The following is a 17,516-nucleotide window of genomic DNA, read 5'->3' as shown; positions in this document are numbered from 1 at the left end:
AGCAAGTGAACAGGCCATAATGTGAACGGAGGCAGTCTACCTTCTTATCTTAAGGTGATCACTACAAAAGCCAAGTTCCACTCTTGGTCTGTGATGGCAGCTACAGTCCAACAGAGAGTGCACCGGGGGCTCTACAACGTGGCTGACATGCTGGCCCAGGGAAGCTGTCTAGAGAACATGTTGGGCTGTGTGAATGGAACCCACCCAAACCAAGCACTTCCCGAGCGCTGGGGAGACGGCTCAGTGGTGAAGCGATCGCTGTGCAAGTGTGAGGACCTGAGTTCGGATCCCCAGGACCCATGTAAGGCCCAGTTTGGCTCCGGGTGCTTGCAGTCCCGGTGCTCAGGAGGTAGAGGCGGATGGATCCCCAGGGCAAGCTGCCTAGCTAGATGAGCCAAGGTGAGCTCTTGGTTCAGTGAGAGACCCTGCCTCAAATAAACGAAGTTGAAGAGAGATTGAGGAAGACATCCAGTGACCACTCATGAACATGCATACATATGCACGCAGGACACGCACACAGTGTTATAAAATAAAGAACTTAGGCTGGAGAAATGGTTTAATGGTGAAGGCACTTGCCTGCAAAGCTAAAGGACCCAGGTTTGATTCCCCAGTACCCATGTAAACCAGATGCACAAGGGTCACATGCATCTGGAGTTCATTTGCAGTGGCTAGAGGCCCTGGAGTGCCCATTCTCTCTGTCTATCTTCTCTCTCTCTCTCTCTCTCTCTTTGCAAATAAATAAAAAGTTTTTTTTTTTTTAAATGAAGACCTTCTTGAAGACTGGAGAGATTGGTCAGTGGTAAAGGCACTTTCCTCCAAAGTGACCCAGGTTCAGTCCCCCAGTACCCATGTAAAGCCAGATGCACAAAGTGGCACAAACATCTGGAGTTCATTTACAGTGGCTAGATGTCCTGGTGCACCCATTCTCCTCCCCACTCATTGGAAATGCATAAATAAAATAATATTTTTTTAAAAAAGAATTTGAAATTCCCTCTTTATGGACCTGGTAATGACCTCAAAGGTCTCTGGTCACCCTCTCTTGACTTTTGTCCTTAGTGGAAACAGAAAGAAAGTATCTACCAAAACAGTTACAAGGAACACAAATCTCTGTATGCAAGAATAAGGCCACCCAGGTGTGGTGGCTCATACCTTTGATCACAGCACTCAGGAGGCAGAGGTTGGATGATTGCCATGAGTTTGAAGCCAGCCTGAGACTACATAGTGAATTGCAGGTCAGCCTGGACCAGAGTGAGACCCTACCTTGAAAAACAACAGAAGAATAAAAAACAAAAATAAGACCACCTACCTTTGGGCAAACACCTCTCAGGTTGCTTTTTCTGGGGAGCCATGCTCTGTAAATGTCCCAAGGCATCCTGCAGATCCACGGTGCTACATTCTGAGAGCACGCTTTGAGCATCGGACTTCTGCACCGCAGAAGAGAGGACAGAGAGGGTCCGTCGCTGGGACCACCCAGCACAGCGCAGTGCAATGCCTTGTGTGTGATTTGCTAGGGGTGAAGCCAGCTATGCAAAGACGTGTAGCTCTGAGGGTGTTAGGAAAGCATTCCGCCTCTCACTGGTCTCAGTCCTGTTAGCCCATCTTCAGGAGAAAATTCTCTGTCCTCCGTGGCGGAGGAGCAGCGAGGTGTATGAAGACACAGTATCTCAACCACGCCCTCCCCGTCAAGGTCGCCCAGCCCCAATTAGAGAAGCCACATAGTGAGACGGCCACTCTATGGTGACTGTAATTTTCAGCCATCTCAGCTCATGGAATAATCAGCCTAGACCTGCAGTTCTGGCCGATTTAGCCCTGTAGGAGGCATTTTTAGCAATGTCTCCAGATATTTTTAATTACCACACCTAGTGAGACACTGCTGGCATCCAGTGGATAAGGGGAAGAGCCCACTGTGAAGCATCCTACGATTCACAGAAAAGCCCATTGTGACAATGAGTTGTCTGGCCCCGAATGTCAACGTAACAAAACTGAGGACGCTTGCGTTTGCTTAAGACCCAACTCTGGAAATGGCCTCTGCATCCATCCTGATTTTTGTTGTATGTGCTGTGCACACACGTGTTCATAAGTGTAGATGTGCACATGCACATGCAGGTGTGCGTGTGGAGGCCAGAGGTCAACGCTGGGTGTTGTCCTCAGTCACTCTCCATGGGGTTCCTCACCGAGCCTGGAGTTTACCTGTTCACCCCAGGCATCCTCCTAGCTCTGCCTCCCTGGCGTTAGGGCTACGGGTGCATGCAGCTACGTATGACTCTACGTGGGCGCTGGAATCCAGCATGCCGGCGTGGCACCGACTTGAAGTCATCTCCCCAGCTCCCTGATTCTGGTGTTTTCCCCCAGTGACTATTCTGGAAAGGGTGTGGCATGAGTCACGTGCTTCTTCCCACAATGCCCAGGGCATCTTACCTTTCGGGAACTCTGTATGTTCAAGTGGGCATCTTCTTCAGAAAACATGTCTTGTTCTGCACCGTGGTCTTCTGGGCCAGTGTGCTGCTTGGTCTCCTGCTAGAGGTCACACAGAAGCCCAGAGTGGAATCAAAGCTTTACCTCACTTGAGATAAAGTAAGTTTGAATTCTATTTGTTTCTCCACTATTCTCATGAGAATCGCCTATGATAGAGCTTTTTTTGCTTAAAACAGTATTCCTGTGAAAATGCAACATGAAGTAAGTCTGGGAAGACCACTCAACTAAACACACCAAAACTTACTGCAAAGTTGCTTAAACCAAACATATGGTTAGCCGGGGCGGTGGCACACACTCACCCTGGGAGATCACGGCCAACCTGAGGTGCCCCTGGCACTGAGAGCCGCTGGCGGCCCTGGTGTGCTCGCTCTCATTTTCTCGCTTGCTCTCCAGCAAAATGCATCAATAACTACTGCTTTGAATTCCCATAACCAACTGAAGAGACTGGCATATTCTAAAGATGGACACTAAAGGTGAACTTTCAAACTAGCATTTCAAAATACATGAGAAAACAAACAAAATCAGTAGCCTCCCCATCCCCGACTAAAATCTAACCAGAAAATGGATGAGAAAGTACAGAAGCAATGTAATCATCTATACCAAGTATGTATATACATATATATGTATATATATGTAGTCTCTGTGTTTTGTGTGTGTGTGTTGTTCATATGAGTGATCTGTGGGGAGGGGACAGATGAGGACAACCTTGGTCATTGGTCCTGGCCCTCCCTCCCTGTTTGAGGCAGGGTCTCCTGTTCACCACTGCATACAACAGGCTATCTGCTCCGCAGGCTTCTGAGGAGTCTTCTGCCTCTGCCTCCCTTCTCATCACAGGAGGGCTGGGATTATATATGCTTGCTAATGCCTGGTTTTATGTGGGCTCTCGGAATCTGAGCTCAGGTCATCACACTTGGGCAGCCAGCACTTTTACCTACTGAGCCATCTCCTTAGCCCCACAAAATATCTTTAAATTGATAAGGTGGGTTGGAGAGATGGATCAGTGGTTAAGATACTTGCCTACAAAGACAAAGAACCCAGGTTCGATTCCCCAGTACCCATAAAAGTCACATGTACAAGGTGGCATATGTGTCTGGAGTTCGTCTGCAGTGGCTAGAGGCCCTGGCGTGCTCTCTCTCTCTCTCTCTCTCTCTCTCTCTCTCTCTCTCTCTCTCCCTCCCTCCCTCCCTCCTTCCCTCCCTCCCTCCCTCCCTTTCTCTCTACCTGTCTCATAAGTTAATTAATTAATAAATTTAGGATTTAATTTTTGAAAAGATGCAGAATTTCCCTTGCTGGATGACAACATGAGAATCTACAGACCTTCCCCCCAGGAAGATAAACATAAGCAGTGAAAATTTTATAAAAACTCAAAGTCTGTGGAAATTGTCCCAAAGGCAGCAAATGATGAAATACAAGTTCAAGAAAATATAGTCATAGTAACAGAGCACTGGACACATGGGACAGCTCAGGACACCCAGGTCCTGGCTAAAGGGGCCCGGAGTCTCCCAGGGAATCCAGGTCACAAACAGCCAAGCAGTTGCACATTCCAGAGCTGAGCTGATGTGGCTTCTGGGACCCTGGGAACACAGCAGTGGCTGAGCCGAGTCACCCTGTCCTCCCACAGCTCAGCCTCCGCCTCCGCCACCCCCAGAAGCAAGTCTAGCTCCTCAGGCACTGAACTGCAATCAGGAAGATGCTTGTCTTACAAGCGTGAGGTCCTAAGTTAGATCCCCAGAGCCTATGTTTAAAAAAAAAAAAACTGGGATACAGGAGAGATGGTTAGCAACTAAGGCACTTGCCTGCAAAGCCTAAAGACCTAGTTTTGATTCCCCAGTACTCATGTAAGCCAGATGCACAAGGTGGCATATGCATGTGGAGGTCAGTTGCAGTGGCCAAAGGCCCTGCCATGCCCATTTTTCTCTCTCTCTCCCTCTCTCTTTATTTTTTTATATTTATTCATTTATTTAAGAGCAACAGAGGGGGAGAGAGAGAGAGAGAGAGAGAGAGAGAGAGAGAGGGAGAGAGAGAATGGACGTGCCAGGGCCTCCAGCCACTGCAAACGAACTCCAGATGCATGCACCCCTTTGTGCATCTGGTTTACATGTGTCCTGGGGAATTGAGCCTCAAACCGGGGTTTTTAGGTTTAACAGGCAAGTGCTTAACCTCTAAGCCATCTCTCTAGCACCACTTTCTTTATTTTTATTTATTTGAGAATGACAGACAGAGAGAGAAAAAGGCAGAGAGAGAGAATGGGTGCTTCAGGGCCTCCAGCCACTGCAAACAAACTCTAGATGCATGCACTATGCTGTGCATCTGGCTAACGTGGGACCTGGGGAATCGAGCCTCGAACCAGGATCCTTAGGCTTCACGGGCAAATGTTTAACTGTTAAGCCCTCTCTCCCTCCCTCCCTCTCTCCCTCCCTCTCTCTCTCTCTCTCTCTCTGTGTGTGTGTGTGTGTGTGTGTGTGTGTGTGTGTGTGTGTGTCTGCCTTTCTAACAAATAAATAAAATATTTTTGAAAACTGAAACAAAAACCTGGGCATAATGGTATGGGTTTTGTAATCCCAGTGCTGGAGAGGCAGAGACAAGTGGACTACTTCAGCTCAATGGCCAGCCAGTCTAATTAGTGAGCTCCAGGCCAATGAGTGTTTCTGAAAGTGACACCCAAAGTTGTCTTCCAGCCTATACACACACATGTTCATATGCATCTACACTCATTTATATGCCTCTACACACATCACACATGCACACACACACACACAGAGTTCGGTTGCTTAGATTCCATTACGTCTGTGGTCTCTTGTCATTGCAGCTCGAACAAGCTCACCTGATACCCACTGCTCTTGCGCTCCCTGACTTCACCTCCTCCTGCTTATTGTCTCTGTAGAGCTTTCTTTTACCGTCTCCTACCATGTGACTCATTTCACTTCCCACTTTCCCTTTTCTTATTTTTTATCCAATGCCGTCACTTCATGGATCGTAGTATTCAATCAACAGCACTCATTCTCTCCCTCTATTGCCCCAGCCACTTAGCGCTTGCTTTTCTCCAAACTCTTCAGACGCCAGCCATGGTACAACACATGCAGAAATACATTTGAAACCTGCCCTGGGTTGTACGCACAGTTATCAAAGAGCAGACATCACTTTTTTTAACAATCCGTTTTTTAAAAAGTATATTTTATTTATTTATTTGGGAGAGAGAAAGAGGCCGAGGGGGAGAGAGAGACAGAGAATAGGACACCAGGACCACCAGCCGCTGCAGATGAACTCCAGACACATGCGCCCCTTGTGCATCTGGCTAACGTGGGTCCTGGAGAGTTGAACCGGGGTCCTTTGGCTTTGCAGGTAAATGCCTTAACCACCAAGCCATCTCTCCAGCCCCCTTTTTTTACCATCTTAAATGAGGTATATTTAATTATTTATAAACTATATCAAAGGTAATTAGTATATGCTCTTTTCCAATATATTCTTTATGTAAAAGTCTTAAGTATTGTAATGGTTAACTCAATTGTCATCTGATAGATTTAGAATCAGCTTGAAGATGAAACCTTGGTACATCCACCAGAGCATTTCCAGAGAGGGTGAAGTGCAGCAAGAAGGCCGATCCTGAAGGTGGGCAGCACCATCTCATCAGTTGGGGTCCAGTGAGTTATAGTAAACAGATCCAGAGCTGAGGAAATGGCTTAGCAGTTAAGGCATTGGCCTGAGAAGCCTAAGGACCCTGGTTGATTCCCCAGGACCCACATAAGGCAGATGCACAAGGGGGCACATGAGTCTGGAGTTCGTTTGCAGTGACTGGGGGCCCTGCTGTGCCCATTCTCTCTCTCTCTCTCTCTCTCTCTCTCTCTCTCTCTCTCTCTCTCTCCCTCTCTCTCTCTCTCTCTCTCCATATATATATATATACATATATATATATATATATATATATATATATATATATACACACACACACACACACACACACACATATCTGCCTCTTCCTCTCTTTCAACAGTGGACACTGCAAGCCTTATATTTTGTCAGCCAGGCCAAATGAGCCAACGGGTGCAATAGTGGCACATCTGTTATAGGGGAAGCCAACTGCCCTCTAATTGGACTGGAGACCTGCTCAATGGGAGGAAATACATCCCTGATACTGAAAACCTAAAACAAGGGTAGTCATGAGCCCTAGGGGTGTAAGGTCTGCTGCTGTCTTGCTAAATGTATACACTATGCTCATCAAACTGCCCAGTAAGCATTTCTCTTAATGTTCATACCTATATATTAATGCTACTCTCACTTTTGGTTGAGAACCTTCTCTTTTCAGAGGGCGGTGACCTTGAGATGACTCAGAAGGCATCATGGTGCTGGGAAGAAGTGACAGGAGTGCTCAGCACTACAATATCTCCATTACGGACGAGGTGGCAGAAAGAATCTAGGAGCTGAAGGAAGGATAGGACTCCTTACAACATGCTCCTCCAGGCACAAAATGGCCTGGATATCCATGACCTCACAGTGCCTGACACTACCTACACAAGACCATCATAACAGAAGGAAAATATGATGACATCAAAATAAAAGGGAGACTGATTGAGAGGAGGAGGGGATATGATGGAGAATGGAGTTTCAAAGGGGAAAGTGGGGGGAGGGAGGGCATTACCCTGGGATATTGTTTATAGTCATGGAAGTTGTCAATAAAAAAAATAAAATTAAAAAAAGGAAGAAAAGAAAACAGAGATCCAGCATTCACCCCTCTCTGCGTCCTTCCCTGACTGCAGTGTAACTAGCTGCATCCTGCTCCTGTAGCCCAGCCTTCCCCACTGGACACCACATTTATTTAATTTATAACCTCTTCATCCCTACATAACGCTCAGAACACAGAACATGACAGGTGACAAGTGCCTGGGATAACTGTCGGCTCCTCCACGGCGGCGGGCGGGCCTTCATACCTGTCCTTTCGCGCCGTGCTGTGCGCGGGGCAGGCTGCCAGGCTCCTCAGCACACTCCGCATCATCCTCTTCCTCTGCAAGTGGGGCCAGCCGAGTCCAGTCATCCCTGCCACTTGCGGCTTGTTTTGCACCAAGCTCTTCCAGGGGCTTGCCGTCTAGGAGAATAATGTCTTTACTCCCCAAGGCAAAGCTTTCTGCTTTCTCTTCTTGTATTGATACGTTTCTCCTCCTGCATCTCTTGCAACAGGAATTCCTAAGACTGCGAACCATAAAAGAAAAAGCTCGGCGGAAGCGATCCAGGGCCAGCTGGACTTTGGTTTTCCTGTCCTCTCCGTCAACGTTTCCGTAGCGCTCCTCATTGCTGAAGGAATTCAGCAGCAGGGCAATGAAGAGATTGAGCACCTGAGGACAGAATGGGGGACAAGGGGATGAAACATTTAACACAGGCAGTGTTACAGTGAGCCCCTGGTAAAACATTCCCCAGGCCTCAAAACAAAGTCAAACAAGACTTCCTGCTAGCTCCCAAGAAAGCTCATCTGTAGAAAGAAATTATCAAAAAAGGACTAGAGAGGTGGCTTAGTGGTTAAGACATATGCCTACGAAGCCTAAGGACCCAGGTTTGATTCTCTAGGTCCCACGTGAGCCAGATGCACAAGGTGGCACATGCATCTGGAGTTCATTTGCAGTGGCTAGAAGCCCTGGCATACCCATTCTCACTCTCTCCTCTCTCTGTCTCTAAAAAATAAATAAATGAAAATAAAATCTTTAAAAAAATAAGATTAAGCCAGGCAAGGTGGCTCACACCTTTAGTCCAAGCCCTCTGGAGGCTGAGGTAGGAGAATCGTTATGAGTTCAGGGCCAGCTGGGGGGCCACAGAGTGAGTTCCAGGAAGAAGACTGAGAAAGGAATAGAGACAACAAGACATTCATACACACACACACGCAAAATCATAGCAAGAGTGCTGCTGCCAGGCCGTTCCTGATCATCAGCACTAGGGTGAAGGAGACAGACCCTCAGGAGACTCAACACCCACCAAAGCAGAGATCCAGAGGCTCCTAAGAGCTCATCACTGAAGTAGACTTGAAACGCACCCAGCACGGCTCAGGGAATTTTGCAGAAGAGGGGATAGAAAGATCATAAGAGCCACAAGTTGAGACAGAATGCCCAGAGGTATGCCCTTTCCCCCAAAATAACTGACTGCTGCTCCCACAATGCATAAACCATAACCCATGGGGAACACCCCAGTGGAATGGGGGCAGGGACGAGGGAAAAGAGGGTGCCAACACATGATGTATCCATATGAAACATCTTGTTAATAGTAATAATAATTAATAATAGCAATAAATAATTGTTTTAAAATGTATAAAAATGGCACAATGAAGCCCATTATTTTTTATGACTTCTTTGGTTTTATAAACACAGAATTGGGTTTCATTATGGTGTTTTTCAAGCAAATTTTGTTTTTGTATCCCTCCCCTGTATTCTCCCCAACACCTCCATCTCCTTACTCCCTCCTCCTGCTTTCTGGGTTCCTGATGTTTCTGTTGGTCCTCCTCTCCTTTCCCAAATATTTTTTATTTATTTTAGAGAGAGAGAATGGGCACACCAGGGCATCTAGCCACTGCAAAGAAGCTCTAGATGCATGTGCCACTGTACGCATCTGGCTTTATGTGGCTACTGGGGAATCGAACCCCAGATCTTCAGACTTTGCAGGCAAGTGCCTTAACCACCAAGCCATCTCTCCAGCCCCTCCCCTCCTTTTTTATCACCTCTTGTTCCTCTCTTGTGGTTCCCTACCTAATGAAACCTATTACTATTTATGATCATTTTAAAACAAATTTTGGGCTGGAGAAATAGCTCAGCAGTTAAGGTGTTTGCCTGTAAAGCCAAAGGACCTGGGTTCAATCCCCCAGTACCCACGTAAATCCAGATGCACAGGGTGGTGCATGCGTCTGGAGCTCATTTGCAGTGGCTCGAGGTCCTGGCATGCTCTCTCTCTCAAATAAATAAACAAAAATAAAAGAGTTTTAAATAACTTTTAAGAAGGAGGCAAAGCAGCCCAATAACCAACGAGGGTGTGCAAAGTCTGGCGAGGGGAAAAAAGAGCAATGTATCACCACGTGGAAAGATGGAGAACGTATACAGCTGGAGGACCTGCTGGGTCATGAGCTGTGATTGTTCTGGGACTTGTCCACAGGAATACACATCCAGTGTCAAGCTTGTTTGCATAATGTGATGGACAGCCTACCTGGTGTGGTCTCTCTTTTTGTTATGCAAGCCCAAAACACTGACCTTTTTATGCAAAAGAGTGAAAGAGAGAATTGGAGCTCCAGGGCCTCCAGCCACTGCAACCAAACTCCAGATGCGTGCGCCACCTTGTGCACATGTACAACCTTGCGCACTTGCCTCACTTTTGTGCATCTGGTTTATGTGGGATCTGAAGAGTTGAACATGGGTCCTTAGGCTTCTCAGGCAAGCGCCTTAACTGCTAAGCCATCTCTCCAGCCCATGGTGTGGACCCTTTAACTTGCTGTCCTAGCCTCACCAAGGTGCCAGGGCTGGGCCAAACCGGCAGATCAAATTGGCAACGTTGCCTTTGAAGCCCAAGCTGTGAATTTGGTTCATCCCAATAGCTTCCTCCTTTGGATTCTTTTTTTCTTTTAATGTGTGCATGGAAGCCAAAGGAAAACCTCAAATGACATCCTCGGAAATGCTGCCCACATTTTTTTTTTTTGAGGCAGGCTCTCATTGGTTTGGAATTCACCATAGGCTATATTGGTTGGCCATGTAACCACAGGGACCCTCCTGTCTCCACCTCCTCAGCGCTGGGACTGCTGATGTGAGCCACTTCGCCTGGCTTTTTATTTCTATGCGGAGTCTGAGAGTCACACCCAGGTCCTCCGGCTTGAGAGGCAAGCGATTTACAAACTGAGCTTTCTCCCCAAAACCCTACTTAGTGTTATATGTACACTCCCACATCCGCCAAGCCATCATCTCTGCCTCCTCAAAATCCTCCTGCTTTTTACATGTGTGTGTATGGTACGCACATATGTGTGTACAGATACATGTGCCAATGTGCCTGTGGGGTCAGAGAATGTCAAAGGGTGTTCTTCCTCTATCACCCATCCATGTATTTCCTCAGGACAGAGTCTCTCTGTGAGTGAAAAGTTGTGATTTTTCCAAGCTGCAGTGATCCTCCATCCTCCACTACCCACAAGACTGGAGTTATAGACATATGTGGTCACACCTATGTGGGGAATCAAACTCAGATGGTCACAGGCCCTCCTAAGCCCTCATGTTTGTGACAAGTGCTCTAACCTGCTGAGCCATCTCCTCAGGCCAAGCTTTGTTTTCTTTCACAAGCTCAAAAAAAAAAAAAAGAGGCCTCTGGGAGATGTGCCTTGAGGGTATGTGCCTGGGTCTTGTCCCGGGTCTTCTCTTCCCCATAGGATCCCCTTTCCCTAGGCCTGGGCCCCATTTCTCGTCTGCGCGTCTAAGTCCTCCTCCTCACATCTGAGATCATCTTTTCAAGTACCACAAACTTCCCCAGGTCCTTTCTCAATGCTCTTTCTGCACTCACTGAAGATGGTCTGCTCCTCTGAACATCTGTATTGCTGACTGGCTGTGTGAATCATTGCATTAGGAACTTAGAATAAAAACATCTGTGTAGAGAATTATATTCACAGGGCAACCCAGCCTGGTTCTGAAGATCCCACGCCCAAGAATCCTTGCTGTATTTTCTATGAATAAAATAAATAAAAGAATGTGGCAGAAGGCTAGAAAGATGGCTTAGCAGATAAGGCACTTGCCTGTGAAGTCTAAGGACCCAGGTTTGATTCCCAAGTACCCTCATAAGGTCATAAGGTGGCACATGCATGGCACCTGGAGTTGGTTTGCAGTGGCTGGAGGCCCTGGTGTGCCCATTCTCTCTCTCCCTCATAAATAAATAAAAATAAAACATTTTTAAAAAAGAATTTGGCATAATGAGAAGCGTGAGGCTAGAATAGGGCCCATTATGATCTGCTGACAGGTCTCTTCTGTTTTTAACTCTTTCCTCGTGGCTTATAGGCTGCTCCAAGAATCAGCCAATAAATAAGAAAAGAAAGTAAAGGGCTACTTGTCTTGTGTATATGTTTTTATTGTTTTTATTTGTTTGCAGGGAGAGAGAAAGAATGAGTGCACCAGGGCCTCATGCCACTGCAAACAAACTCCACATGCATGCCCACTTTGTGCATCTGGCTTTACATGGGTACTAAGGAATCAAACACCAGGCATTTGGCTTTGTAAGCAAGTGCCTTAACTGCTGAGCCATCTCTCCAGCCTTTGTGTATATTTTTGATCATGAAAACCCTTCCCCATGTTTCTCCAGTGACACCTCTTTACATCTTATTGACCAAATTGTCACAAGCCCTTCCCTTAGCCAATCAGTGGCAAGGACAATACAATTTTCTTAGAATAAGCCCTGGGGATAGACTAGCCATTAGGTGTCAACATAGACTTTTTGTATCGAGGAGGGTTGCCTCATGCTTACATTTCCCTTAAATCAAATTTAAGAGGGGTGTGTGTGTGTGTGTGTGTGTGTGTGTGTGTGTGTGTTATATATGTTTATGTTGGGGAGATACACGTGTATGCAGGTATATATGAAGAACATCAGTGATCTTCCTCAATTGCTCTCCACATTTAACAAAATCTCTGTGTGTTTATGTGCATATGATGTGTTTGTGTGTGTGAATGCAGACACACTCATGCCATTGCACATGTGTGGAAGTCAGAGGACAACATGAGTGCCAGTTCTCTACACCCACCGAGTTGGAGGTAGTTTCTCTTGTTAACCCCTATGTCACCAGGCTAGCTAGCCCATGAGCTTCTAGGAAGTCTCTTGTCTCTGCCTCCCATCTCACCATAGGAGCTCTGTCCAGCTCTGTGCGGGTTCTGGGGATCTGAACTCGGGTCCTCACAATTGTACAACAAGCACTTTCACCTACTGAGTATCTATTGGTTAGGCAGGCTAGCCAGCAATCCAAGGGAGTCTCCTGTCGCTGTCTCCTCAGCACTGGGATTAGAGGCACACGTATCCACACCCAGCTTTTATATGGGTGCTGGGGATCTGAACTCAGGTCCTTATGCTTGCTTGCACAGTCAGCACTTCATTGGCTGAATCGTCGCCCAGGCCCCAAATTCAAAAGGTTTCTAACAGTTCTGGGGACATGGCTCAGCAGTTAAAGGTGCTTGCTTACAAAGCCTACTGGCTCGAGTTCAATTTCCCAGCTGCCCACATAAAGTCAGATGGGCATTCTTTGGCAGTGGCAAGAGACCCTGTTGTGCCCATACATAGGCATGCATACACACATACAAATAAATAAAAAATTTTAAAGAGTCCTTTGGTTGGGGCTGAAGAGATGGCTTAGCAGTTAAGGTGCTTGCCTGCGAAACCTAAGGTCCCAGATGTGATTCCCCAGGACCCATGTAAGCCAGATGCGCAAGGTAGTGCGTGGGTCTGGAGTTCATTTGCAGTGGTTGGAGGCCCTGGCATACTTATTTTCTGTCTCTCACAAATAAATAAATCAAATTAAATGCTTCTTTTAAAAAAGGTTCTTGGGCTGGAGAAATGGCATGGTAGTTAAGCACTTGCCTGTGAAGCCTAAGGACCCCAGTTGGAGGCTTGATTCCCCAGGACCCACGTTAGCAAGATCCACTAGGGGGCGCATGTGTCTGGAGTTCCTTTGCAGTGGCTGGAGGCCCTGGCATGCCCATCCTCTCCCTCCCTCCCTCCCTCCCTCTCTCTCTCTCTCTCTCTCTCTCTCTCTCTGCCTCTTTCTCTGTCTGTCACTATCAAGTAAATAAATAAAAATAACGAAAAATTTAAAAGAAAAAGGTTCTTTTGGTGGGATCCTTCAAACAATAACGATAGCCTGTAAAATGTTGTAAAAGAAGCAAATGCTTTTGGAAAGCATGTATTTTGTCCTCTTCTGGAAAAAAACAAACAAACTAAGAAACTCACCACAAGTTTTCCTATCACCATGATCAACAGGAAGACGATAATGCAGAGCGGAAACTCATCCACCTCCTGCATGCATTCCCACATGTTCTCGATCCACTCCCCGCACAGGATGCGGAACACCACGAGGAAGGAGTGGTAGAAATCCCCCATGTGCCAGCGCCGCAGGCACTGCCCATCCGCTCCACAGGGCTGGTTACTCCGCCTGGAACAGAACTTGGCACCGAAGAGCTGCATGCCAACCACCGAGAAAATGAAGATGACGATGGCCAGCACGACGGTCAGGTTGCCCAGCGCGCCCACGGAGTGACCGATGATCTTGATGAGCGTGTTCAGCGTTGGCCAGGACTTGGCCAGCTTGAAGACCCTCAGCTGTAAACACAGACGACAACGAGGACGAAACGCCTGATCAGACCCGCCCCACACGCACACCCACCGCGAAGGAACTCCTAACGCGTGTGCTCATGGCCTTAAAATCCAAGGGCTTTTCATAGTCAAATCCATCCAGAGATGAGTCACCAATTTCCCATCCCAAATATCTACTTTTTTATTTAAAACCTGGAAAAAAAAAATCAGGGTTGGGAAGATGATTCCATGAGTAAAGTGCTTTCTAAACAAACATTAAGACCCGAGTTCAGATTCCCAGCACGTACATGAAAGCCGGGTGTGGCTGTGAGTGCCTGTGATCCCGGTGCTGGGGAGGCAGAGGCCCCAGGACCCCTGGGACTGCCTGACTAGTCATCTAGCTGAATTAGTGAGCTCCAGGTTCAGCGAGAGATCCTGTCTCAAAAACTAAAGTGGAGGGCTGGAGAAATTGCTCAGCCGTTAAGGCACTTGCCTGCAGAGCCCAACAACCTGAGTTCGACTCCCCAGTACCCACATAAAGCCAGATGCACAAAGTGGCACATGCATCTGGAGTTCATTTGCAGTGGCTGGAGGCCCTGGTGCACCCATTCTCTCTGTCTCTCTTCTATCTCTCTCTGCTTGGTAATAAGTAAATAAATAAAAATATATTTTGAAAAATAAGGCAAAGAAGCCGGGCATGTTGGCTCACCCTTTTAATCCCAGCACTTGGGAGACAAAAGTACAAGGATTGCTGTGAGTTCCAGGCCAGCCTTTGCTAGAGTGAGACTCAAGCTTGAAAATAAAAGTGGGGAGTGGGAGGGATAGCTTAAAGGTTAAGATGTTTGCCTGCAAAGCCAAAGGACCCAGGTTTGATTCCCCAGGACCCACATTAGCTAGATGTACAATGGGGTTCATGCATCTGGAGTTCATTCTCAGTGGCTGGAGGCTCTGGCACATCCATTATCCCCCCCTTCCTTCTCTGTCAAATAAATAAATAAAAATAAAATGTTTAAAACAAAAGAAAAAATAAACTCCAGATGCATGCACTGCTTTTTGTATCTGGCTGGCAGGCTTTGCAAGAGAGTGCCTTTAACCACAGCGCCATGTCCCCATCTTCCCATAAACAAAGTTTTGCTACAACGCAGTCATGTTCATTGGCATTCGAAAGTGTGTGGCTCCCCTTGTGCTGTGACTGTTGAGTGTAACTGCTATGCAGGGAACACATGGCCTGAAAAGCTGAAAGTATTTGCCATCTGTCCTTACAAATAAAATATTGCTACCTTCTTATATAATTCAGGTCACAAGTTTGGGCTCAACTTTAAAACAATGAGAGTGCTATGAATGCACAGGTTAGTCACCACTCAAGGGTTTTTTTTCCCAAAGAGAACTTGTTTCACATTATGCCTTAGAAGTCCTAAGAAATAATAGCTTCATGAGTGTGGGCTAGAGAATTTGGTTAGAGAAGCTTCTCTTTTCAGATGGTGGTGACCACTAGAATGACTCAAAAGGCAACGTAGTGCCGAGAAGAAGCGACAGAGGAGTGCTCAGCACTGAAACATCTCTATCACACCCTCCAAGGCTCAGGGTCCGTTGTGGAAGAGGTGGCAGAAACAATGTAAGAGCCAAAGGAAGGGCAGGACTCCTTACAATGTAACTGTCCAGTCAAAAATTGGCCTCAATATCCACGACCTCACAATGCCTAGCAATGCCTTCACAAAACCCTCATAATAGGAGGAAAAGATGATGACATTAAAATAAAAGAGAGACTGATGGAGAGGGGGAGGGGACATGATGGAGAGTGGAGTTGTGAAGGGGAAAGTGGGGGAGGGGAGAGAATTGTCATGGTTTATTGTCTGTAAGTACAGAAGTTGTCAATAAAAAAAATTATACTGGGCTGGAGAGATGGCTTCGCAGTTAAGTGCTTGCCTGTGAAGCCTAAGGACCCTGGTTCAAGGCTCAATTCTCCAGGACCCACCTTAGCCAGATGCACAAGGGGGCACACACGTCTGGAGTTCATTTGCAGTAGATGGAGGCCCTGACGTGCCCGTTCTCTCTCTTTCTCTCTCTCTCTGCCTTTCTCTCTGTGTCTGTCTCTCTCAAATAGATAGATAAAAAAATTATACTTTAAAATATGTAGGCTAGAAAAATGGGTCAGCACTTAAGGTGCTTGCCCGCAAAGCCTAACAACCCAGGTTCGAGTCCTCAGTACCCACATAAAGCCAGATGTACAAAGTAGTACATGCATCTATAGTTTGTTTGCAATGGCTAAAGGCCCTGGCATGTCTATTCCCCGCCCCCCCATATATATATATACATATATATGTGTGTGTGTGTATGTGTATATATATATATATGTGTGTGTGTGTGTGTGTGTGTGTGTGTGTGTGTGTGTGTGCTTGCAAATAAATGAAAATATAAAAATGCAACAACTAATCTCCTAGGTTATTATTATTAATAATAATATTATTATTATTATTGGTTTTTCTTGTTTTTTTTTTTCTTTTTTTTTGGTTTTTCAAGGTAGGGTCTCACTCTGGCTCAGGCTGACCTGGAATTCACTATGCAGTCTCAGGGTGGCTTTGAACTCATGGCGATCCTCCTACCTCTGCCTCCCAAGTGCTGGGATTAAAGGTGTGCGCCCCACGCCTGGCTTTCCTATGTTATTTTTATGTTGACTTTCTCTTTTTGCTTGCATGTCTGTGTTTGATGTGCGTGTGTGTGTGCACATGTACAGATGCACATGAGCACTGTGCGTGTGGAGGCCAGAGGCTGGCACTGGGCGCTGTCCTCCGTCACTCTCCACTGTAATTATGGAGTGCAGTCACACCCAGAGCTTGCTGCTTCGGCTAATACACTGGCCAGCTTGTCCTCAGGATCCCATCTCCGTGCTGGGGCAGGCCGCCACATCCAGCCAGCATTTACATAGGTACTGAGATCAAAGTTCCAGTCTTGTGCTGGAGAGATGGCCTAGAGGTTAAGGCGATTGCCTGTGAAGCCTAAGGACCCATGTTCAACTCTCCAGGTCCCACATAAGCCAGATGCACAAAGTGACCCAAACATGCAAGGTCGCACATTCACACAAGGTGGTGCATGTGTCCGGAGTTCCATTGCAGTGGCTGGAGGCCCTGACATGCCAATTCTCTCTCTTTTCTCTCTCTCTCTCTCTCTCTCTCTCTCTCTCTCTCTCTCTCTCTCTCTCATTAAAAATTTACAAAACACTCCAGTTTTCACGCCGGCATGACTTTATCCACTAAACCATCTCCCCAGGCGCCACTAAATTCTTTTCTGTTGGGAGCACTAAAGTTATACAGTGAAATAAGAAAGTGTCTTACCACTCTGAAGGAAGCCAAAAATGAGCGATTCTTTTTATCTGGCACGCTGTTGAGCACATCAGCAAGACTCAGAATAGCAACAATGCTGTCAAAAATATTCCATCCATGGCGGAAGTAGTGGTAGGGGTCCAGTGCGACGATTTTTAGGCACATTTCTGCTATAAAAATGCCAGTGAAAACCTACGATGGAACAAGGAAGAATGAGAAAAGGAAGCTACTTTTTTTCCTTGGAAGACTCATGCTCAAAAGTGTTACAAGGAACAGGAGCCTATTGCTGAACACACCACAGGCTTTGGTTTCAGGACACTGAGAAATCAAGCCAACACAGAGCGGGAAGCCTTCTCTCTGCTGGCTACCTGTTGTGGCTGTGGAAAGTGCTATGCAGACGGGGGTTGGAATGGGGAGAATAATCAGTGACAGTCTTCCTCAGCAGTTGACTCA

The 17,516-nt window shown here is 46.7% G+C and overlaps 1 protein-coding gene across 1 annotated transcript in view; it reads right to left on the bottom strand.

The window, feature by feature from the left end:
- Scn11a (sodium voltage-gated channel alpha subunit 11) overlaps nucleotides 1–17,516 on the bottom strand; it is a 108,685-nt gene that overhangs the window by 29,625 nt on the left and 61,544 nt on the right. The window contains exons 14-20 of the mRNA XM_045136474.1: nucleotides 17,076–17,255; nucleotides 13,402–13,770; nucleotides 7,413–7,802; nucleotides 7,185–7,207; nucleotides 3,308–3,314; nucleotides 2,419–2,514; nucleotides 1,307–1,424 (exon numbers count right to left, since the gene is read on the bottom strand). Of these exons, the coding sequence (XP_044992409.1) occupies nucleotides 1,307–1,424; nucleotides 2,419–2,514; nucleotides 3,308–3,314; nucleotides 7,185–7,207; nucleotides 7,413–7,802; nucleotides 13,402–13,770; nucleotides 17,076–17,255 (1,183 nt within the window). The remainder of the gene's footprint in view (nucleotides 1–1,306; nucleotides 1,425–2,418; nucleotides 2,515–3,307; nucleotides 3,315–7,184; nucleotides 7,208–7,412; nucleotides 7,803–13,401; nucleotides 13,771–17,075; nucleotides 17,256–17,516) is intronic.

The sequence above is a fragment of the Jaculus jaculus genome, chromosome 17 (assembly GCF_020740685.1).
Source record: "Jaculus jaculus isolate mJacJac1 chromosome 17, mJacJac1.mat.Y.cur, whole genome shotgun sequence".
In the NCBI taxonomy this organism is placed as follows: Eukaryota; Metazoa; Chordata; class Mammalia; order Rodentia; family Dipodidae; genus Jaculus; species Jaculus jaculus.
Note: the sequence above shows the minus strand (reverse complement) of the source record. Positions and strands in the feature narration are given on the sequence as shown.